Consider the following 24,631-nt stretch of genomic DNA (forward strand, 5'->3'; position numbering starts at 1 on the left):
CGTGGTGGCTCAGTGGTTAAGAGCCTTCCTAGCAGCGCCAGGGTCCCAGGTTCGATCCCAGCCTCGGGTGACTATCTGTGTGGAGTTTGCACATTCTCCCCGTGTCTGTGTGGGTTTTTTCTGGGTGCTTCAGTTTCCTCCCACAGTCCAAAGATGTGCAGGTTAGAGATGCAGAGGATTAGCCATGCTGAAGTGTCACCACAGTTTCCAGGGATATGTGGGTTAGCCATGGGAATGCAGATTTCAAGGAATAGGGTAGGAGGTGTAAATCTTGGGGGGGATGGCCTTTGAAGGGTCGAAGACAAAAAAACTGCAGATGCTGGAACAGAGTAGCCAGGTAGCAACAGGAGGTGCAGAAGTCGATGTTTCAGGTGTAACCCTTCTTGTTGTACCCGAAACATTGACTTCTGCACCTTCTGATGCTGCCTGGCTTGCTGTGCTCTTCCAGCCTCCTGCCCGTCTACTTTGAAGGGTCAGTGCAGACTTGATGGACTAAATGGCCTGCTTCCACACTGTAGGGATTATATGATTCTTCTATGATCCTGGAGGGTGTCAATTTAAGGTGAATGGTTAGGATCCCGAACACACTGCCTGAGAATATAGATTCAGTCATGATTTTGAAAAGGGAATCAGATATACAGTCAGTTCTGCTAAAATGCAGTAATTCTGTTCTCATGCAATCTCGTGTTATAAGAAAATTGTGTAACAGCAGCACCACTTAAACTAACAGGACCAGAATTGTATTATAACCAATACACTTTAAAATCCACGCTGTAGAAACAGTGTCCCCAATTCATCAATTGTGTTACAGCAAATTCACATTAACGCAATCCATGTTATAGCAGAATGATCTGTACACCTAACGAAAAACAATTTGACAGGCTATACGGCTAAAGGTATGACTAAATGAATTGCTCTTGCAGAGAGCTGGCACAGACATGAGGGCTGAATGGCCTCCAACTGTGAAACTGTTGCATGATTCGCTATTCGAGGCAATATCAAGGGGTGGGTGATTGGGCTGCACATATTTGTGGGTGTGCTACAACCCAGATCGTGCTCACAAACTGTCCTCTTCAAGATATCGTGTGTGCTCAAATTTATAAAAATAAAGCTGCCACACATATTAAGTAAAATTTAGACCTGACATTGGACAGTGAGAATGAGATGGGGAAGTGGGTCAACCATAATTGCACTGGATGATGGAGCAGGTTTAAGAGGCCACATGACTACATCTACTTATGTTCTTATCAACAGACACAACTAAAGGCTCTAATTGCTCTGCATTTCTATTGTAATGGTTGTAGTAGGCTGCATCTCCATTGGGATGATAGTGTTTACTTTAAAGACACAAAAGGAATTTTCTCCCCTAGAGTAGATTAGATTAGATTCCCTACAGTGTGAAAACAAGCCCTTTGGCTCACCAAGTCGACATCGACCCTCCGAAGAGCAACCCACTCAGACTCATTCCCCTACATTTACCCCTGACTAATGCACCTAAGACTACAGGCAATTTAGCATGGCCAATTCACCTAACCTGCACATGTTTGGACTGTGGGAGGAAACCAGAGCACCCAGAGGAAACCCACACAGACACAGGGAGAAGGTGCAAACCCCACACAGACAGTTGCCCAGGGCAGGAATTGAACCAGGGTACTTGGTGCTGTGAAGCAGCAGTGCTAACCACTGAGCCACTGTGCCACCCCAATAGTAATCTCAAGGTACTTTACAACCAATGAAATATTTTTTGAAATACAATTTGCACACAGCAGGCTAAAACAAACACTAAGGAGATAGTGAGGACTGCAGACGGTGCAGAGTCAGAGTCAATAAAGTGTGGCACTGGAAAAAGCACAGCAGGTCAGGTAGGAGAGTCGACATTTCAGGCAGGACCCTTCATCTGGACTGGGGAGGGGTATGGGGGCTGAGAAATAAATAGAGGGAGGGAGGTGAGGCTGGAGGAAAGGTGCGTGGGATGGTGATAGGTGGGTGCAGGTGGGAGGTAATTGTGACAGGTCAGTTGGAAGGTTGGAGTGGATAGGTGGAAGGAAGATGGACAGGTAGGTCAGGTCAGGAGCACGGTGCCAAATTGGAAGGTTGGATGTGGGATGGAGTGGGGAGATTTGGAAACTGGTGAATTCAATGTTGAGGCTGTGTGCTTGTAGGCTCCCGAGGGGAACATGAGGTGTTTTTCCTCCAGTTTGTGGGTGGCCTTGTTTAGCTGGTGAAGGAGACTCAAAATGGACATGTACTCGGGGGGGAGTGGCAGGGCAAGTTGAAATGGTTAGCCATCAGAAATGGTGGGGCTGGTTGGTGCATATGGACCATTCTGTGAGTTTGCACTCGGTCTCTCCGATGTAGAGGAGACCACATCAAGAACAGCAGATGTAGTAACTGAGGTTTGAGGACATGCAAGAAAATCTCTGCCAGATTTGGAATGATCTTTTGGGGCCTTGGACTGAGGTGAGGGGTGGAAGGTGTGGGCTCAGGTTACGCTCCTCCTGTGGCAAGGAGGGGGTGGGGTTGGTGGGGAGGTGGATCCAACGAGAGAGGCCTGAAGGGAACCTATGGAATGCCACCCTGGCGGCTCCCTGCCTCTATTCCTGATGAAGGGTTTTTGCCCGAAACGTTGATTTTCCTGCTCCTCGGATGCTGCCTGACCTGCTGTGCTTTTCCAGCACCACTCTGATCTAAACTCTGGTTTCCAGCATCTGCGGTCCTTGTTTTTACCTATGGAATTCAGTTAGAGTTGGGGAAGGAAATATATTTCTGATGGTGGGGTCAGACTGTAGGTGGCACCACACTTCCTGCATCACACTTTATTGACTAAAACAAATATCATTACAATAACAATGAGACAATCGGTTTTTATTGATGTAGCTTTTCAAACTAGCAGTATGTCATCTGAGAGGTCAGCTAGGGCCTTGATTTAATGTCTCATAAAAAGATGATTCCTTAAACAGTTCAGTACTCCCTCGGTACTATACTGGAGTGTTAATTTGGAGTTTGTGCTCAAAGGTACTAACTATCATCCTATTTAACAGCAATATTCCACACTGGAGTTTGCATAATATTCTTGCTGGAAATCTGGAAGGTAGGAAAGGTATCAAAGGTACAAGCTAAAATAACAAATTCAACTTATTTGCATGAATAATTTATAGAAAATATGGGACATAAAAGATTATAAGACTAAAACATAATCCTGAAATAAACCAGAATGGCTTAAGTTTCAAGGGGTCCTCGTTTAAAATCAATCAAGTTGTGCGTTCAGTCAATTAAATCTCCTTCCCTTAGTTTAGGGAACTGACTGTGCTGGTTGGGTTACAGTTAGCGGTGTTACCACTGCTGTTGGTTTCTGCTCATTGTTTTTGGGAGGGTGAAATGAAATAAAATTAAATCTCCTTCTGCGAAAGTACCACGACTTAAACTTTTGATTTGGCAGAGTTAGCTGGCAGCAATTAGCATTGGTTAGAGACAAAAAAAACTGCAGATGCTGGAATCCAAGGCAGGAGGCTGGAAGAACACAGCAAGCCAGGGAGCATCAGGAGGTGGAGAGGTCAACATTTCGGGTGTAACCCTTCTTCAGGCAATTATCATTCAGTAATTCTTCATGAAATCACAAAACGTAAGCATCCAACATCAGTAGGTAAGGGAGATGTTAAATGGCCTGTTGGACTTTATTTCTAAGGGAATGAGGTATAAAAATAGACAAGTCTTGCTGAAATGATGCATGGTACAAGTTAGACCACCCTGTAATGCTGTGAACTGTTTTAGTGTCCTTATCTGAGGAAATACATTCTGACATTAGAAGCAGCTCTTAGAAGGTTCACTAGGTTAATTTTGGGTATGAAAGATTTTCTTAAGAGGAGAGGTTAAGTAGGTTGGGCTTGTCCTCAATGGAATGTAGAAAAATGACAGGACACACAATCTCTCAATCAGCATCAGAAGATTAACATTATCACATTATCGGTATCCGAAGATTAATATTATCACATTGCTGTTTTTGACAGTTGAGAGGAGAAAGATTTGAAAAAGACCTGAAGGACAACCAGCTCGGCGAACAGAACCACAACAACGAGCACCCGAGCTACAAATCTTCTCACAAACTTTGAACACCTATGGGCGAGAGACGCTAAGATAAGCCAGGAAATGGGAATCCTGTGCCAACCGCCTAAGCGCCACATATAAACAACTCCGGTCCTGCACGAATGCCGAGAGAATCGAATCCTTCCACCATGTGTCAGATACAGACCACCAGTCAACAACCCACAAGCCAGAGATACAGCCAGACAGAACGATGTAGGATGATCCAGGTAATGATTACAGATGCACACAACCGACTACACAAATACAGACAAGAAATTGCGCGCCAAAAATCGTTAATTTCAAAAACCACCAATCAGGAATGGACCCAGACCATAGAACAGGCCGTCACCATAGGACAGAACAGGACCACACACCGCAAAAAAACGGCACTAAAAGAAAAAATGGCCAAACTAACACACAACAGAGAGGACACCACAACACACACCTGGGTTAGAAACCTCTCCCACGGACAGCTCACAGACACGGAAAGAACAATACTGGCCAAGGGACTCAACTACAACCACAGGGACGCCAAGACAGCAGACTTCCTAGCAGCACTAGAATGCACACTCAGAAACAATGGACTGACAGAAGAGACACAACAAACAGTGAGACAAAGTATCGTACCGCTGATAACAAGGAAAAGACAAACACATAACCTCAACACCAAGGAGAGGGAAGCATTAAAAACACTAAGAAATGATAAGAACATAATCATACTACCAGCAGACAAAGGCAGAATGACGGTCATCCTGGACAAAGCAGAATACATCCAGAAAGCGCCACAACTACTTGCAGATACCAACACCTACCAAAAGAGGGAGTTTGACCCCACCCCCCAGCTCACCAATAGGATAAACAACACACTGAGGAACCTGCAAAAAATGGACAGATAACCAGGTTTGACCTACAGAGAATGAAACCTGAAAGCAACACCACCCCCAGATTCTATGGACTACCTAAAGTGCACAAACCAGACATCCCATTCAGACCATCGTATCGCTACCAGGGACACCATCACACGAACTGGCTAAAGAACTACAGCAGAAACTGAAATACCTGATCAGCGGATCCAGACACTCTATACAGTCAACACAGGAATTCTTGGACATCATCAGAAATATACACATAGACAAGGAAGAAACTATGGTCTCATTCGATATAACGGCACTGTTCACCTCTATCGACAAAACCCTAGCCAGAGAAACAATAGCCAACCTGCTGGACATACAGAACAGACAACAGGATGTTGAACCTATCAACAAAGACGGCATACTCAAACTACTGGACCTGTGCCTCACAACACACTTCACATTCAACAACCAAACATATGAACAAATCAATGGCACACCCATGGGCTCACCCATCTCTGGACTCATAGCAAAAGCGGTAATGCAAAGATTAGAACAAACAGTCTTACCGCAAATTCAACCCAAACTCTGGGTCAGATATGTAGGTGACACCTTTGTAATCATTAAAAACACGGAAATAGAGAACACACACCGGATCATCAACTCCACACTCACAGGAATCCGATTCACTAGGGAGGAAGAAAAGGACAACCAACTCCCATTCCTAGATGTGATGGTACAGAGAATACCTAACGGAGAATTCACCACAAAGGTATACAGGAAAGCCACACACACAGACCAAGTCCTGAACTATGAAAGCAACCACCCCAACATACACAAAAGAAGTTGCATCAAGACACTATTCAAAAGGGCCACAACACACTGCAGTACACCAGAACTGCAAAAAGAGGAAGAAGAACACCTATACAATGTATTCGCCAAAAACGGATACCCCCACAATTTCATCAGCAGATGCCTAAGGGAAAAACAACAGAATGAGGACATGTCACAACCCAAAGGACTAGCCATGCTATCATACATCAAGAACATTTCTGAACTGACAGCCAGACTACTATGACCACTAGGACTCATAACAGCACACAAACCAACAGCCCCTCTCAGACAGCAACTCACCAGGACAAAGGACCGATACCCAGCATGAGCAAAACCAACGTAGTGTACAAAATCCCATGCAAGAACTGCACAAAACACTATATAGGACAAACAGGAAGACAGCTAACGATCCATATCCATGAACACCAACTAGCCACGAAACGACACGACCAGCTATCCTTAGTAGCCACACACGCGGATGACAAGCAACATGAGTTCAACTGGGACAACACTACTATTATAGGACAAGCCAAACAGAGAACAGCCAGGGAATTCCTAGAGGCATGGCATTCATTCACAGATTCAATCAATAAGCACATCGACCTGGACCCAATATACCGGCCACTGCAGCGGACAGCTGGAACTGACAACCGGAAGCGGCAGATTCAAACCACTACAAATTCTGGAGGAAACATCACAGAAGCACTTCACAGGAGGCTCCCAAGCACTGAGGATGTCACCTAGACAGGGGACGAAACGTCTGCAACACAAATTCCCAGTTCGGTGAACAGAACCACAACAACAGAGTGAACTATCTGGGGAAGTGGTAGGTGCAGGTAGTCACAACATTTAAAAGACCTTCAGACAGTAAACATAACAGCTAACCCGAGAATGCAACCTTTTTAAAAAAGGTTTTGTGATTTACACATGAAAGAAGTGAAACTGTCACTGTATTCTAACAGATGAAAGGCTTAACAGACAATCAATTTTTCAATGTATAATTTCAGTTACATCACACTGTAAATGTTTGCTATAAATTCTGTGTTAGGATTGAGCCCTCCACTATCACCTGATGAAGGAGCATCGCACCGAAAGCTAGTGTGCTTCCAATTAAACCTGTTGGACTATAACTTGGTGTTGTGAGATTTTTTAACCATGAATAGGAGAGGGTGAGAGGGATATGGGCCAAATGCAGGCAAGCAGAATTAGTTCAGTTTGAGAAACTTGGTCAGCGCGGACAAGTTGGATTAAAGGACCTAGTTCTGTGTTGTACATCTCTATGACTCCATTTTCTCAGGGTCTGGACGGGGCAAATGCTGAGAGGTTGTGTCCCCTTGTGGAAGAGTCTAGGGTCAGACACATAATTTCAGAGTAAAGGTTTCAGTGAGGATTTTTCTTTCTCTCAGAGGGTAGTGAATCTGTAGCATTATTTACGGAAAAGGGCTTGTGAAACTGGGTAGTTAAGTGCATTGAAGTCTATCTGAGATAGATTTTTAATCAGTCAGGGAATAGCAGGTTATGGAGAAAGGTCAGGAAAGTGGGGTTGGGGATTATCAGGTCAGCAACAATCTTATTGAATCAATGGACCAAATAGCTTATTTATCCTTCTATGTCTTATAATTTTATAGTCTAAAGCTTCAAAACTAATGGGAGGATAACTGGAAAATAGTTATTTTGTAGTCTGTTGATCCCACTGGGTTGAGTGGGGAGAAATAGAGCAACATTGTTAAAATATTTTGGTCACAGCACTACCAATACACACCTAGACTTTCAATAACAGCCCTAATTAGTTAAATAGTCAAAAATCACGCATCACCAGGTTATAGTCCAACAGGTTCATTGTAAATGTGAATTTTTGGAGCATTGCTCCTTCCTCAGGCATAGTCATACTAGGCCTGAGGAAGGAGTAGCACTCCGAAAGCTCATCTTTTCAAATAAACATGTTGGACTATAACCTGGTGTGTTGTCATTTTTGACCTTGTCCAACCCAGTCTTACATTGGCACCTCCACAACATAGTTAATTAGTAAGAGCAACCATTACCTGCATTATTGCTGCATGATTGAATATAGAAGGTCTCTCTTCGATAGATGATTTCCTGACCTATAATGCCAAAACTGTACGTGTCACCTTTCTGAGATACTCCCTCCTGTCGCAGGTGCTCAGGAGCTGTCCACAGGTCTGGATGTTAAGGTACAAAGAAAAACAAATACCTGAATATGTTGAACATCTTGCCAAAACAACCAGAGAGACTTGAAGGTAAGAGCTTAAAACTACACCCTCAGTTTTCACACATGCAGGACATCCCAAGGTATTTTACAGCCAATGAAGTGCATTGTGATATAGAGTTAAAAATCACACAACACCAGGTTATAGTCCAACAGGTTTAATTGGAAGCACTAGCTTTCGGAGCACTGATCCTTAATCAGGTTGTTGTGATGAAGGAGCAACACTCCGAAAGCTAGTGCTTCCAATTAAACCTGTTGGATTATAACCTGGTGTTGTGTGATTTTTAACTTTGTCCACCAGCATCTCCAAATCATTGTGATACAGAGCAGCTATTTTACACATAATAGGCCTCTCACAACCTGCAATGAGATAAAGATCAGACCATTTGTTTTGACTAAACAAAACCAAAAGAACTGCAAAAGAAATCAGAAACAGGAACAGAAATTGCTGTAAAAACTCAGCAGGTTTGGCAGTGCCTTGGACAGAAATCAGAGTAAACATTTCCGATCCAATGACCCTTCTGTAGAACTGATGGTAGCTAGGAAAAGGTTGGTATTTATGCAGAGGATGGGTGGGGGAGAGGGGAGAGTGGAACAATAGGTGGAGATAGAGCCCAAACAGAGAGAAAAACAGACAAAAGAGAGAAAAACAAATATAGGTCAGACAAAGGAGTGGGAAGTTTCCTGAAGAAGGGCTCATGCCCGAAACGTCGATTCTCCTGCTCCTTGGATGCTGCCTGACCCGCTGCGCTTTTCCAGCTACACATTTTCAGCTCAGACAAAAGAGTGTGAAAAGATCAGTCGAGGGGAATGAATAGCTGCTAATGGGAATTATTAGTAGCTGACAATGGGTTGTGTGTGGTAGCAGCCCATGTGATGACAAGGTGGGGGTTGGGGTAAGGAGAAGGGGTGTCAAGCTCTCAAAGTGTTGAACTGAATATTGAGTCCAGAAGACTGTCAGGTTCCCATGTGGGGAAAATGAGGTTCTGTTCTTTCAGCTTATGCTGAGCTTCACTGGGACACTGCACCAAGCCTGAGACCGTGATCAAAAGAACTGTGGACGCTGGCAATCAGAAACAAAAACAAAAACAGAAACTGCTGGGAAAACTCTGCAGATCCAGCAGCATCTGTGGAGAGAAATCAGACTTAACGTTTCAGGTCCGATTCTGAAGAAGGGTCACTGGATCCAAAACATTAACTCTGGCAGCATCTGTGGAGAGAAATCAGAGTTAACGTTTGGATCCAGTGACCCTTCTTCAGAACCGGACCTGGAACGTTAGCTCTGATTTCTCTTCACAAATGCTGTCAGACCTGCTGTAACTTCAGTTTTTGTTCCTATGACAGAGATATTGACCAGGGAACATGGTGCTGTGTTGAAGTGGCAGGCAACTGGAAGCTCTGGGTCATTTTATTGGACAGAACATAGGTGTTCTTTGAGGCGATCACCCAGTCTGTACTTGTTTCCCCAATGTAGAGGGGACCACATTGTGAGCAGCAAATGCAGTAAACTAGACTGAGTGAAGAGCAAGTAAAACACTGCCTCACCTGGAATGTGTATTGGGGCCCTTGGATACTGAGGAAAGAGGAAGTAAACAGGCAGGTATTATTCCTGATGAAGGGCTTTTGCCCGAAACGTCGATTTTCCTGCTCCTCGGATGCTGCCTGAACTGCTGTGCTTTTCCAGCACCACTCTAATCTAGACTCTGGTTTCCAGCATCTGCAGTCATTGTTTTTACCTAGGCAGGTATTATACCTTCCGCGGTTGCAGGGGAAGGTGCCATGACGGAACGTGTTGGGAGTGAATGAATGGAACATGAGGGAGGGGAGGGAAATATGTGTCTGGTGGTGGCATCCCACTGAAAGTGGCAGAAATGGCGGCTAATGATCCTTTGGATGTGGATGCTGAGGGATGGTAGGTGAGGACAAGGGGGACCCTATCACTGTTGTGGGAGGGAAGACATGGGATGAGGGCTAAAGTGTGGGAGATGGGTCATTCCCAGCTGTGGAATCCTCAGTTGAGGAAGAACATGGGCATTTTGGAGGCCCCCTTATCGAAATTAGCTTCATCAGAACAGATGCGACGGAGACAGAGGAACTGGGAGAATGAAATAGAGTCTTTACAGGAAGCAGGATGTGAGGAGACATAGTCAAGGTAATTGTGGGGGTCGATGGGTTTGTAGTGAATATTGATGGGCAGCCAATCTCCAGAGATAGACCAAGTGAAGGTGAGATCGGGGTGGAAATTGGAAGTGAGATAAACTTTTCCAATTAGGGACGAGAGAAGGAAGCAGCACCGATGATGCCTTTGATATATTGGAGCAAGAAATGTAGGAGGGTCCCTGAGTAAGATTGGAACAAGGAATGCTGAATGTACTCCATGAAGAGACTGGCATAACTGGGGTGCGTGTGGGTACCCATGGCCACTCCTCTGACCTGAAGAAAGTGAGAGGAGTTAGAAGACAAGTTGTTCAGAGTGAGGATGAACTCAGCCTGGGGGAGGAGGGTGGTGGTGGAAGGATTTGGATCATGCCATTTTTTCCAGGAAGCAGAGGAGAGCCCCGAGACCATCCTGATGGGGGACAGACGTGTGAAGGGACTGCACATCCATGGTAAAGAGGAGGCAGTTAGAGCCCACAAACTGGAAATTCTGAAATTGGCATAAAGTGTCGTTGGAAGGGACTGGACAAGGGAATAAAAAATCAAGTCAAGATAGGAAGAGATGAGTTCTGTGAGGCAGGAACAGGCAGAAACAATTGTTCTGCCTAGGGAGTCCTGTTTGTGGATTTTGGGAAGAAGATAGAAGTGGACTATGTGGGGTTGGGAGACTATGAGCTTGGAAGCAGGATGGGGAGATCACCAGATGAAATGAGGTTAGTGACTGTTGTGGTCACCTGATAGTCCATGGTGGGGTCAAAGTTCGGGAGAGATAGGACGAGGTATCTGAGAGTTGGTGCACAGTCTCTGCAATGTAGATGTTGGAACGCCAGACAACAACAGGACCATCTTTATCGGCAGGCTTGATTAGAATGTCAGGGTTGAATCTGACAGTACCAAGTGCAATCAGTTCAGAGGGAGATAGGTTGTAATGAGTGATGGGGGTAGACAAATTGATGTGACCAATGTCACGTCATCAGCTCTCAATGAACAGGTCAAGTGCAGGTAAAAAGCCCAAAGGAGGGTTCCAGGAGGAGGGAGAGTGTTGACGTGTGTGAAGGGGGTCCCCACAGCCCCCGGCACCTTCCCCGCAACCACAGAAGGTGTAACACCCGCCGTATACTTCCTCTCTCCTCAGTATCCAAGGTCCCAGACACATCTCCCAGGTGAAGCAGCGATTTACCTGCACTTCACTCAATCTCGTCTACTGCATTGGCTGTCACAGTGTGGTCTCGTCTATATTGGGAAAATGAAGCATAGACAGGGTGACCACTTCGCAGAACACCTATGTTCTGTCCACAGAAATTCCCCAGAGCTTCCAGTTACCTGTCCAACATCTCTGTCTCAGGCTTGCGATACTGCTCCAGCACAGCTCAGCATAAGCTGGAAGAACAGTACCTCATTTTTCACTTGGGGACTCTGCACCCTTCTGGCCTCCATATCACATTCAAATGGTTTAGGGCTTGAGACACCCTCTCCCATATCCTTTCCCCAGCCCCCACACACCAGGTCTTGTCATCACATGGGCTGCTACCACACACAACCTATTACCAGCCACTAATAATCCCCATTCATTCTCCCAGACAGTCCTTTTCCCACTCCTTTGCCTGTCCAACAGTTTTGCTCTCTCTTTGGGCTCTACCTATTGTTTAATCTCCCCCCACCCCATCTTCTACATAAAAGATGCTGCCTGACCTGCGGTGTTTTTCCAGCAATTTCTGTTTTTGAATGTGTTTTGCCTGACATCAGGGCATTGGGGAAACCTCCCTCAGTATAGTGTCATGGGAGTCATCCAGCATGGAAACACACCCTTCAATCCAGCCAATCCATGCCAAACATAATCCCAAACTAAACATAGTCCCACCTGCCTGCTCTTGGTCCATATCACGCTAAACCTTTCCTATTCATGTACTTATCCAAATATCTTTTAAATGTTATAATTGTGCCCATATCCACCACTTCTTCAGGATGTTCATTTCAAATGCAAACCACACTCTGTATAAAAAAAATTGCTTCTCACGTCTTTTTAAATATCTCTCCCCTCTCCTTAAAAATCTGCCCCCTAATCTTGAAATCCCACATCCTCGGGAAAAGACACCTACCATTCCCGATGAAGGGCTTACGCCCGGAACATAGATTCTCCTGCTTCTCAGATGCTGCCTGACCTGCTGTGCTTTTCCAGTGCCACACTTTACGACCCTGATCTCCAACATCCTGAGTCCTCACTTACACCTACCATTAATCCTATCTATACCCCTCAAGATTTTATAAACCTCTGTAAGGTCATCTCTTAACCTTCTAGACTCCAGTGAAAAAAGTCCCAGCCTATCCAGCCCTTCTTTATAATTCAAACCTTCCATACCCGGCAACTTCATGGTAAATTGCTCTGAGCCCTCTCCAGCTTAATAATAACCTTCCTATAACTGGGTGACCAGAACTGGACACATCTTCAACGTTTTGGTCATACATTCTTTCACCTCCATCTGTGGAAGTAAAAAGGGCCTCAATTTAACCTGGTTCCCATTTTCCTCCTTTCTGCCTATCTTCCTTTGTGGAGCTTCTTAATCGTCAAATAGACTCTCCGTCTCTCAAGGAGAAAGTGAGGACTGCAGATGCTGGAGATCAGAGCTGAAAATGTGTTGCTGGAAAAGCGCAGCAGGTCAGGCAGCATCAAAGGAACAGGAGAATCGACGTTTCGGGCATAAGCCCTTCTTCAGGAATCCGTCTTTCAATCCTATCACTTCCATTCCGACATCTGCTCTCAAAGTCTACGTCTTTAAACAAGCCACTGGACATATAATCGTACGATGGTTCCAGCACTGGAAGAGGCCATTTGGCTCACTGTGTTCATACTAGACCTTTGCAAAAGCCACTCAGCCATGCCCACTACCCTATCTTTTACCCTAAGCCCTGCAAGTATATTCCCTTCAGGTAGTTATCACATTTTCTTTGGTTATGCCTCAGTCGAATCTGCCTCCATTATACCCTCCAGTTGTGCATTTCAGGTTTGAGCTGCCTGTGAAAAGGAGACTTCCCTCTCATTACCATTGCTTCTTATGCCATTAATCAGTGTACACTCACTTTGGATCCTCCTGCCAATGGAAATAGTTTCCCTTGCCTATCCTGGCTCTGATTTTGAACACCTCTGTTACAACTTCCTCTTTGACCTCTCCAGGAAGAATGGTTCCAGCCTCTCCAACCCATCCATGTAACTGTAATGCCTCATTCCTGGAATGTTTCTCAAGAATCTTACCTGCAGCCTCTCTCCCACAAAACATGACGTCCAGAAGTGGACACAACACCGCAGCTGAGGTCAAATCAGTGTTCTACACTGGTTTATGATAATTTCTTTGTTTTTGAACTGTATGTCCAAATTATAAATGGTGTGTATGTATACCCCCAGTTCTTCCTGTCCCTGTACCTCATCAACATGTTCTGTTCACAAAATCTCAAGCAAATTAGTCAAACACAGTTTCTCCTCAGCAAGTCTGTGTTGGTGTTCTTCAGTTAAAACATTGTTGTCCAAGAGACTGTGAATTTTTTTAAGTACATTCATGACGAGTGGGCATTGCTGACTGGGCCAGTGTTTATTGCCCCATCCCTAGTTGCCCTTGAGAAAGTGGTGGTGTTGTTGTCCCAAATATTAAAAACTTTCCCATTGCCAAGGTTAAGTTGACTTGCCTGTAGTTGCTGCATTTATCCTTGAATACTTTCTTTTTGTACAAGATGTAATGTTGCAATTCTGCAGTCCTCTTGTACCACTCTTCGTAACTAAGGAGGACTGAAAGATAATGGCCAGTGCCTTAATTTTCATTCTTACTTGTCTCAAGATTCTTGGCTTCATCTTATTTAGTTCTTGAGATTTATTAATCCAGCCTTTGTAACACCATCTCCTCTTTTGCCATCTTTACCTATCCAGTGTCCCACCTATATCCCATATCACTGTGATGTGTACAGAATTCTTCTACTTGTTAAAGATCAATGCAAAGTATTCATTAATACCTCAGTTATGTCCCTGACTCCATGTGTAAACCCTCATTTTGATTTTCAATCTGCCATCTCTTCACTTCTTATCCTTTTACTCCTTTATATGACTTCTGGGGATTTTCTTCAAAGAAGACTTAATTTCTATGTTAGCAACCAATCTCTTCTCATACTCTTTTTTTTCTTATAATTTGATTTTTACTTTTCTGCTGAACATTCCACAGTCAATCTACATCTGGTTCTCAATGGTATTATCTGCCTCACATCTGTCATATGTACCCTTTTTCTGAAGAATCTCACTCTCTTTTGTCAACCAAGGAGCACTGGATTTCTTTGCCCTACCTCTCCCCATTGTGGGAATATACCTTGACTATGCTCAAACTAACCCCCTCCCTTTAAATTGGTTAGTTCCTGTTGTTTGCCAACCTTTAATTTCAATTTACCTGGACCAGAACCATTCTTATCCCAGTGATGTTGGCCATATACCAATTAATTATTCTTACTTCTAGTTGGTGGTATACAAATACACTCAACAATGTAATGACTCTTGTATTGTTTAGCTGTTTTAATCATTCTTTCTTTGTTCCCTCAAGGTCCTCTCTGCAGAATGTGTTGCTCTTCTTTACCAATAACGTTACCTCTCTTCCTTTCTTTACTTCCCTGCTTTCATGAACACTTTATTGTAAGGACTTTAATGTCTTTTTCTGAACCAGGTCTTCGTTAGTGTCATATAATAGTTTCACAAGCCATCTCCATCTGCAGCTTATGACCTTACTCTGTACATTAACATAAATGGATATTAAACCAATTTTAGGCCCATTTCCTCTCACCCCACTTTGTAGCTTATTATTTACTACTCTAGTACTCTCTCCAGCTTCTTGTGCATCTTGATTTCTCTCCTAAATATTAATTCCTGGTTCATTCACCTCGGCAAAGTTAGTTTAAACTCTGCTCAATACCACTCGCAAGTCACCTCTAGAGGTATTGATTTGAATCTAGGTGGTTAGAACTTTCCAGCCTATATACATCTCATTTCCACAGAACCAGTCCCAGTGACCTATCTAGTAGCTAGTGGTAGAGAATACACCATCATAATCCAGAGTCGGGTCACTGTTCTGAAATAACATGTAGGTTTATGACATGATAGCAATAAGGACAACTATGTTTTCTCAGACATCATTACTGGACAGATGCATTCGCTCATTCCAAAACCTCTGACGCATCCGCTCATTCCAAAACCTCTGATAGAACACCTTGTCTCCACCCACAGACTATATGCAACATCATGGAATGGATTGTGCCAATGTGACATGAACATTCACCTTTTCATAGGTTCATATAGTGCAGAAAAGACCTTTCAGCTCCTCAAGTCAGCACCAACATTGCCATTAAAAGTGGGCTAATCCCAATTTCCTGCAATTATCCCACATCCTTAAATGTTATGGTATTTGAAGTACTCATCCAAATATTTTTTAATGGTTGTTACGTTTCCAGGCTCCACTTCCCAGGCAGTGAGTACCAGAGTCCCATTGCTCACTGAGAGAAAAAGGTTTTCACAAACCCCTTCTGAATCTCCTATCCCTCAACCTAAAACTCTGGCCTTTCGAGATTGACCCTTCAACAAGGAGAGCAGCTGCTCCCTAGTCACCCTGTCTATACCCCTCATAATCCTATACACCTCAATCATTTTCACCTGCCGCCCTCTCTGCTCTAAAAAAAATCCAAGCCTATCTAATCTCTCCTTCTGGATCAAACGCTCCATCCCAGGCAACATCCTGGTGAAGCTCCTCTGTGCCCCCTGTAGTCCCTCTGGTCATGAGGTGACCACAACCGCATGAGGCCTGACCTGAGGCTCTGTACGACTTCTGCACTATCTTTTTTTTGTATATATTTATTGAAAAATGTTTTTTATTCTTTTACAAAAAAACAAACCAAAAAGAAGTTACAAAAGTACAGAAGGACAGAAAAGTAGAAATAATATCGTCCTATTATAGTATATTACAGTAATAGAACATAGAACATAGAAGAATACAGCGCAGTACAGGCCCTTGGGCCCTCGATGTTGCGCCGATCCAAGCCCACCTAAACTACACTAACCCACTATCCTCCATATACCTATCCAATGCCCTCTTAAATGCCCATAAAGAGGGAGAGTCCACCACTGTTACTGGCAGGGCATTCCATGAACTAACGACTCGCTGAGTGAAGAACCTACCCCTAACATCAGTCCTATATCTACCCCCCCTTAATTTAAAGCTATGCCCCCTTGTAATACCCGACTCAATACGCGGGAAAAGGTTCATACTGTCGACCCTATCTAACCCCCTAATCATCTTGTACACCTCAATCAAGTCACCCCTAAACCTTCTTTTCTCTAGTGAAAACAGCCCCAAGTGCCTCAGTCTTTCCTCATACGATTTTCCTTCCATACCAGGCAACATCCTAGTAAACCTCCTCTGCACCCGTTCCAATGCCTCCACATCCTTCCTATAGTATGGCGACCAAAACTGCACACAATATTCCAGATGCAGCCGTACCAGAGTCTTATACAACTGCATCATGACCTCAGGACTCCGGAACTCAATTCCTCTACCAATAAAAGCCAGTACGCCATATGCCTTCCTCACCGCACTATTTACCTGGGTGGCAACTTTCAGAGATCTGTGTACATGGACACCAAGATCCCTCTGCTCATCCACACTACCAAGTATCCGACCATTAGCCCAGTACCCCATCTTTTTGTTATTCTTCCCAAAGTGAATCACCTCGCACTTAGCTACATTGAATTCCATCTGCCACCTTTCTGCCCAGCTCTGCAGCTTCTCTATATCCTGCTGTAACCTGCCACATGCTTCCTCACTGTCAACAACTCCTCCGACTTTCGTATCATCCGCAAACTTGCTCACCCAACCTTCTAACCCCTCTTCCAGGTCATTTATAAAAATGACAAACAGCAATGGTCCCAAAACAGATCCTTGCGGAACACCGCTAGTGACGGCACTCCATGAAGAAACTTTGCCATCAACTACTACCCTCTGTCTTCTTCCATCCAGCCAATTCCTAATCCAAACCTCCAACTCACCCTCAATGCCATATCTCCGTATTTTCTGCAGTAGCCTACCATGGGGAACCTTATCAAACGCCTTACTAAAATCCATATATACCACATCTACCGCTTTCCCCTCATCAACCTCCTTCGTCACCTTTTCAAAGAATTCAATAAGGTTTGTGAGGCACGACTTGCCCTTCACAAAACCATGCTGACTATCCTTGATCACATTATTCCTATCCAGATGTGCATAAATCCTATCCCTTACAATGTTGACAATAAACTGCCTACTATTCTTCAAGACTATTCTACAGTCGACTCATATTTGCTTAACTTAAATTAACACAAACTCAAATTAAATAAACATTAAATTAAATTACATACCAGTAAAATTAAATTACACTACATTGTACTATATCACATTACTCCACTCGCTGCATCTCCATCAAGGCTCCTGTCCACAGGAGCAACAATGATTATACCCATATTTACTAGGTCTCCCTCCCTGGGGTCCCCAGACCACCATCTACGGCCCTTGTGGCTATAAAGGCCCTAACCAGTGCAGCTGACAGATCTCCACGTCTATATAATTTAGACAGGGCCTTATAAAATTGCTTCGTTCCATGGTGCACCATACTTGTCAGGTAATCTTGAGGGACATGCTCCGTCAGAAGCCTGTGCCACCCTGCGAGACCTGGAGGCTTTTCTGATATCCAATTCATTAGGATGTTCTTCCTCGCACAGCACATAAGAATGTTGAATAACCTCTTCACGTGCTCACCCAAAGAAGGAAGATTCAGTAGCTCCAATAGGAGGGACACCGGATCCTCCCTAACCTCCATTCCCAGGATCCTCTCCAGCTCATTCACTATGGCCCCATCAATATCCGCGGATCTTGGAACAGGACCAAAATCAATGTGTAAGGGTGCCAATACTGTTTTTACATTTTGGACATTTCAGGGAAGATCCTTTCTTGAACTTTGCTAACCTCTCTGGCGCCACATGGGCCCTGTGGAGGATCTTCAATTGCATACTGAAATTTCTTTACATTCCCCCATATATCTTCCCATCCTTCCAATGAGATTTCTTCCCCCAGCTCCTGATTCCAAATCTCATGGAGTGTAACCATATCCCAAGGCATTTCCTCTCTGCAGATGATATATGGAACTAACTGAGAGAGCGCCCCCACATTGGAGCACTCGTCATTCTATATCCAACTTGTGGGGCTGGGTCAAGAGCATGGTCTTCTGTAATCCCTAACCTGGAAATATCGGAAAAGGTCCCAATGAGGGATTCTATACTTTTGACATAATTGGCTAAAAGACATCAAGACCTCTCCCTCAAATAAATCTCCCACACAGGAGATTCCTTTACCCTCCCTTGCTCTGAAGTTGGAGTCCATTGACCCTGGTGTAAATCCTGAGGCTCCCACTAAACAGGGTGAACGGAGAACTCTTAAACAAATTGCCCTCACCCTGCCACATTATCCTCCATGCTTTTTACCATGTTTATGATAATCAGATTCTCACAGTGCTCAACTGCCGATCTCATCTTATCCATGATAAGTTTATGAGGGGACATCTCACCTTCAAGGCCTCTACATCAAGCCATATCGACTTCAAGTCATTGCGCACCCATTCGCCTACATTCACCTACAACAGGGCGCCTATTTGGTATCTCTTCAGATTTGGGAGGTCCACCTCCCCCATATCCTGTGGAAGCTGCAACTTGGTAAATTTATTTAAGGTGCGCCCATAGCACCAAATAAATGATCCAAGCCATCCCACAAACCTCCACAGCATCTGTTTGGATAATAACACCAGGAGCATCCTCATAGGATATAACAACCGAGGAAGAACATTCATTTTAATCAAGGTTATATGGCCTAGCCATGATATGGGTAGTCCCTCCCATTGCTGCAAATCCTGCCTTATTCTCTCAAACAGCTGCACAAAGTTAGCTCCGTACAGTTGCCAGAAGTGAGGGGTAATAAAAGTTCCCAGTTAGAGAAAACCTTTCCGCGACCATTTAAAAGGAAACTCCATTCTGTCCTCCAGCTTCGGTACCTCCACCAATCCCCTCACAGGCATGACTTCCGATCTTGTAAATTTTATCCTGTATCCTGAAAAGCTGCTGAATAATTTAACTTTTTTGTATTAGCCGGGGCATGGACTTTTCTGGGTTAGCCAAAAACAGAAGGACATCGTCTGCATAGAGAGTAAATTTGTTGTCCCCCAACTCCCACCTTTGGTGCTTTTATTTCAGGGTCTTTTCAGATGGCCTCTGCCAGTGGTTCAAGTACCAAGGGAAACAGTAGTGGTGACAGAGGACATCCCTGTCGGCTGCCCCTCCCCACACCAAAATTGCTCGATTTAATCCCATCCGTACTAACCGCTGCCTTGGGGTCTCTATATAACACTGCCATCCACCTGGTGAAGGCCCCTCCCAGACCAAAACCATCTAGAACAGCAAAGAAATATGACCATTCCACCCATCAAAAGCCTTTTCTGCATCCAGGTTTACCACCAAACCTGGAATCATTGTCTGCTGACATATTTGCACTATATTCAATACCCGGCAATAATTGTTGGAGGAGCTGCAGCCCTTAATAAAACCCATCTGGTCCTCTTTTATAATAACGGGCAGCATCTTCTCCAGTCTCAGAGCCAACACCTTTGATAGAATTTTAAAATCCACATTCAACAACGAGATGGATCTATACGATACGCAATCCTGGGGGTCTTTCCCTTTCATTAAATTAAGGGAGATATTAGCCTCCCTAAGAGAGGGCGGAAGACAGTCCTGGCTATACGAATGACTATACATCTCCTGCAGTGATTCAGCTAACGTGTGTATAAACTCCTTGTAAAGTTCACTCGGGACCCCAGCTGGACCGAGTGCCTTACCATCTTGGAGCTGCCTTATCACCTCCTGCACCTCCTGTACTATCAGAGGTGTATTTAAAAGGGAGGCCTGATCTGCGTTTATACGGGGAGGTCCAAGTTTTCAAAAAAGAATTCCATTCTCACTTCTCCATCCCCACAGCCCTCCGACCAGTATAACTCTGCACAGAATTCCTGGAATCTGGCATTGATCTTCCTCAGTTCACGAATGACATTGCCAATTCTCTCCCTGAATGGACTGTGGAGCCACTTTGCTTCCTAGCCAGGTAAGCCAGGTCCCTATATTCAAACGGAATTTGCTTTGCAAAGGAGACCCCCCTCTTCGCCGCTTGTGTGAGCACTGAGTCCAGAGCAGCCCGGAGAGCCGTGACCCATTGCAATTTGACCACGGATGGTCTGGTGAAATATGCCGACTCAGCCGGGCTTCAAGCATCTGCTGCTGCTCTCCTCTCTGCCTCCTTCTCATTGTTGAGTATGAAATAATCATTCCCCTTAAGAATGCTTTGGTGATCTCCCAGAGCACTGGTGGATTACTGGCTGTACCCTGACTGATTGTCTGAAAAAACCCTGAACTCCCTTGAGATAAACTGTACAAGGTTGTCATCCTTCAACAGAAACGGATCCATGCGCAGGGCCACGCGCCTACTCCACGACGTTTGGTCTTAACAATCTAAATATACTGCTGCATGGTCCGAATTAGTTATGCTCCCAATCCAGCAGGCTAACACCAAGTCCAGACAATCCTATGGAACAAAGAACATATCAATTCTTGTGTGGGTTCGAGTAAATGGTAAAGTTCCTCCCATTTGGGTGGAGGCACCTCCACACACCCACTAGCCCCAACTCCTCACACAAGTCCACTAACTGTCTGGACTGCCAACAGCCCTCTTGGCATCCTGTCTAACCCAGGTTCCATCAGACAGTTAAACTCTTCTCCTATAATCGTATGGCGCACCCAAAGAGCCTGCATCTCAACTATAAATTTGAGAGGATGCGCCAGGGGACAGGAAATGTTCAGGATGCCATGCTCTTCTCTGTGTATCAGCGCCTTGAGAATGACAAACCATCCATGCTCCTCCTTGATTTGATCTGTCACCTGAAATGGGAGGTTCTTTTGTACCAGTATGACCACTCCTCTGCTTTTAGAGTTAAAGGAGGAAAAGAATACCCTATCATATTCCCCCAGCTGTAACTTCAGATGTTCCCCATCAGTCAAATGTGTCTCTTGCAACAACACAATGTCAACCTTTTCCTTCCTAAGATTTGAGAGCACCTTTTTCCTTTTAATGGGGGAATGGCTCCCCTTTATATTCCAGGTGCCCCACCTGAACAGATCGCTAGCCACGACTGCACACTACAGCCCACAGATCCCCGAGAGGAAAAAGCTAATTCAATGTGCGACGAGTGGAGAAGAAACAGACTTTATCAAATCTAAAGTCCTTAAACACTACCAAAACTAAAAAACTAACCTGTACTCCTAACCTAAGCAAATAAACACAAGAAACACAAATTTCCAGAGATCCCTCCCCTTGCCCATAGGGGGCATTCACTCCCAACCTCACAACCATCCTAACATGTTCCAGCTCAAGCCACGCTCCAAACCCAAGCAATGGGAGAAAACACATTATTTATACTCTTAAAAGTTAACAATGAATGCCACCCCTCCCCCTTCTCATCTCAACCCCATACATCTTTATATCAAACGAGTAACCACCACTCACCCTGCAAAACAGAAGAATAGAATAACTAATAACCACCAAAACAGAATATAAAACATACCAGATTTTACACCAAAGCAATACCAAGCCTATAAAGCCCGAGTCCCCAAAAGGGAAAAGAACAAAGAGGGAAAAAAAGTTATATTATGCCATGGTCCACACGCCTCGTTTCCTTCTTCCTCCTCGGTCAAAGTCTATCATTTCAGCGAGTTCAAAAATTCTTTCACTTTTTCTGCCAAGTCGAAGTTGCACATAGATCTCCCACAATTGAAACGTAGCACTGCCGGGTACCTCAGAGAATACTGAATGTTTAAATCTCTTATTTTTTTCTTTTACATCATCAAAGGCCTTCCTTTTCTTAATTACAGCCCCAGAAAAGTCATCAAAAAACATTATTTTCGAATCTTTATAAGTGAAGCCTGTAGATCTCTTCCCAGTCTTCTGGCTGTTTCTATTATTGGATGCTTTTTCTTGTTATGCTGGAGTCGCATTAGGACCGGGCAGGGGCGCTGGACCGACCTGGACCTGCATATCACGATCAGGTAGATCCACTCCACACTCACCCGGCCTGACTCGATCTCCAGGCCCAGCATCTCTGGAAGCCACCTCTCGAGGAAATCAGAAAGGTTTTCACCTTCTTCAAGCTCAGGTAAGCCCAAGGTCTGTGGATTCTTTTTCTTTGACCTCGATTTTCAAGCTCGTCTACTTGTTCCTGCAGGGCCCGGACCTGGCCTTCTATGGTTCGGATACGCCCCTCGGAGCTCTCCGTCGCAGTCTCCGAGGCCATGGTCCTCTGCTCCACCGCCTCCATGTGCTGGTCCAACGCCTGAATCTCCTGCTCATGCTTTGTCAGCATGGCAGCAATTGGCTCCAGCACTCCCTCGATTCTTTTCACGGCATTTTGCAAACTCCATTAGTTGCTCCACTGAAGGTAAAGGCACCGCCATGGGAGTCAAGGTAATGGCTGTGTGTGTGTCTGACATCGTAGGGGAATGCCCTGCCTACTGCACTTCCCCAGCCCCCTTTCCTTCCAATGTCTTCATTTCAGCTCCAGATCTTCCAAATCCTAATTTAAAGGAGTTCTAGGTGCTCTACCTACTTTATACTGCAAACCTTCCTCAGCGGTGACTAATGTGGTGGGTAGGAGGCCATCTTGCCTGGGGTGTGGAACAGAGCCCAACACAGCAGACTGTTCAAACTGCTGCCATCCTGAATCCCCTGAAAGCAGTATCTTAACTATCCTTTCAGAACCATTCGTTTATACAACAAATGACATACTTGACCTTCGCACGTAGGAAGCAACATACCATCCTAGATTCAAGTAGGTGGCTAAAGAAATCCCGGACTATTGAATTCTCTACCGCTTTTCAAATCTTCTTTCGACCCTCTATACAGCTTAGTCAGCCATTGTACCTGGCTCAGCTGCACTGCCCAGAGGAGTTATTATTCTCACCAGTATTCAGAATGAAATGCTGATTATTGGCAAGATACACTCAGGAGACGGTTGTGTTACCTGCCTTGTCCTTCTATACTGCCTGGGGTCACCCATTCTCTTTCTGTCTGAATACCCCTTAACTGCTGCAGGGGTGACCACATCTACAAAAGCACTCTCCATCTCAGGCACATACTGCGATAATCAGATCTGAAGTCTGGACCTCAAGCTGCACTTCCTGGATGCATGCAGCATCAGTGGAATTTCCCACTATTTCTTGTCTCAATTCAACAGTCTTAGTGAGTTTGGGATATTGTGACACTTGATAGAGTTAATGAATGGAATGTTAGAATATTTTCTGTTTCTAACGCTCACCTTTCTGTGGCATGGCAATGGCGTTACACCCAAAGTCAGTAATTTTCACCACCATCCGACTGTCCACAACGCAGTTTGTGGATTTCAGGCTCCCATGCACTTCAATTTTGCTTGAGTGTAGATAAGACATTCCCTTAAAACCATAGCCAATAAATCAGTCAGTAATTGAAAGAAACAATAGCATGAAACATTCTTTGACCACAACTGAGAAAGTAGCACAATACAGATCATTTAAGCAGCAGCTGACAATTTCCTTGATAGATGAATTAGTTGCTCACTTGAGACAGCAAAGAGGGTGCATTACACTGATTCCAAACCTGTATCTATCTTGGAAGTGTTTGAAGGACTAACCCCATTCTGAACATGCCCTGGGAGTGTTTGATGCGGGCAGTGTAGAGGGGTGTGTATGCTATTTCTAACCTTGTGATGTCCCTGTCGTGGGACTGTTTGATAGGGACAGTGTAGAGGAAACTTTACTCCATATCTAATTCCAAGCCATACCTATCCTGGCAATGTTTGATTGAGACATCATACAGGAATCTTTATTCTGTACTGCGACCTGTGTTATATCTGTCTTGAGAATGTTTGGTGAGGTTAGTGCAGAAGGGGGTTTACTCTGTATCTAACCTGTGTTTTTCAATCCTGGAAGTATCAATGCTGACACTTACTGACTAGAATAGAATGTTCCTTGATGCAAATGTACCTGACCTTGCCAATGAGAAAATGAACACTTCAACTCTGTAATGCTGTGAAGTTGCTCCAGGGCCCAATTCACACTTTTATTTAGTTCTCTATTCCTCAGTTTTATGAATTTTAACTTTATTGATTTGAATTGAATTAGCTTTATTGTCACATGATTACAGCGAAAAGTTTGCAAGTCACCACTTATGGCACCATCTTAGGTACAAAGGACCTAGGTACACTTTCTTGAGTACAAATTCTTAGGGAAAAGAATTCTAAAAGGTCCAGCATTACAGACCTTCAAAAGTACAAAATCATAGTAATAAATTTGAAAAATAGA

General features: G+C 44.4%; 1 protein-coding gene across 6 annotated transcripts in view; it reads right to left on the minus strand.

Moving 5' to 3' along the window:
- LOC122542318 (guanylyl cyclase C-like) overlaps positions 1-24,631 on the minus strand; it is a 193,643-nt gene that overhangs the window by 32,416 nt on the left and 136,596 nt on the right. For 5 of the 6 annotated variants that reach the window (XR_015752575.1, XM_043679963.2, XM_087978378.1 and 2 more), the window contains 2 exons: positions 23,611-23,743; positions 7,811-7,948 (listed from right to left, as the gene is read on the minus strand). Coding sequence is in view for 5 of the 6 variants with exons in the window: in XM_043679963.2 (XP_043535898.1) it covers positions 7,811-7,948; positions 23,611-23,743 (271 nt within the window). In the remaining variant the exon portion in view is untranslated. The remainder of the gene's footprint in view (positions 1-7,810; positions 7,949-23,610; positions 23,744-24,631) is intronic. The other variant, XM_087978379.1, reaches the window with a different exon arrangement.

The sequence above is a fragment of the Chiloscyllium plagiosum genome, unplaced genomic scaffold (assembly GCF_037043375.1).
Source record: "Chiloscyllium plagiosum isolate Xiang-an unplaced genomic scaffold, Cpla_swu_hap1 HiC_scaffold_33, whole genome shotgun sequence".
Taxonomy (NCBI): domain Eukaryota; kingdom Metazoa; phylum Chordata; class Chondrichthyes; order Orectolobiformes; family Hemiscylliidae; genus Chiloscyllium; species Chiloscyllium plagiosum.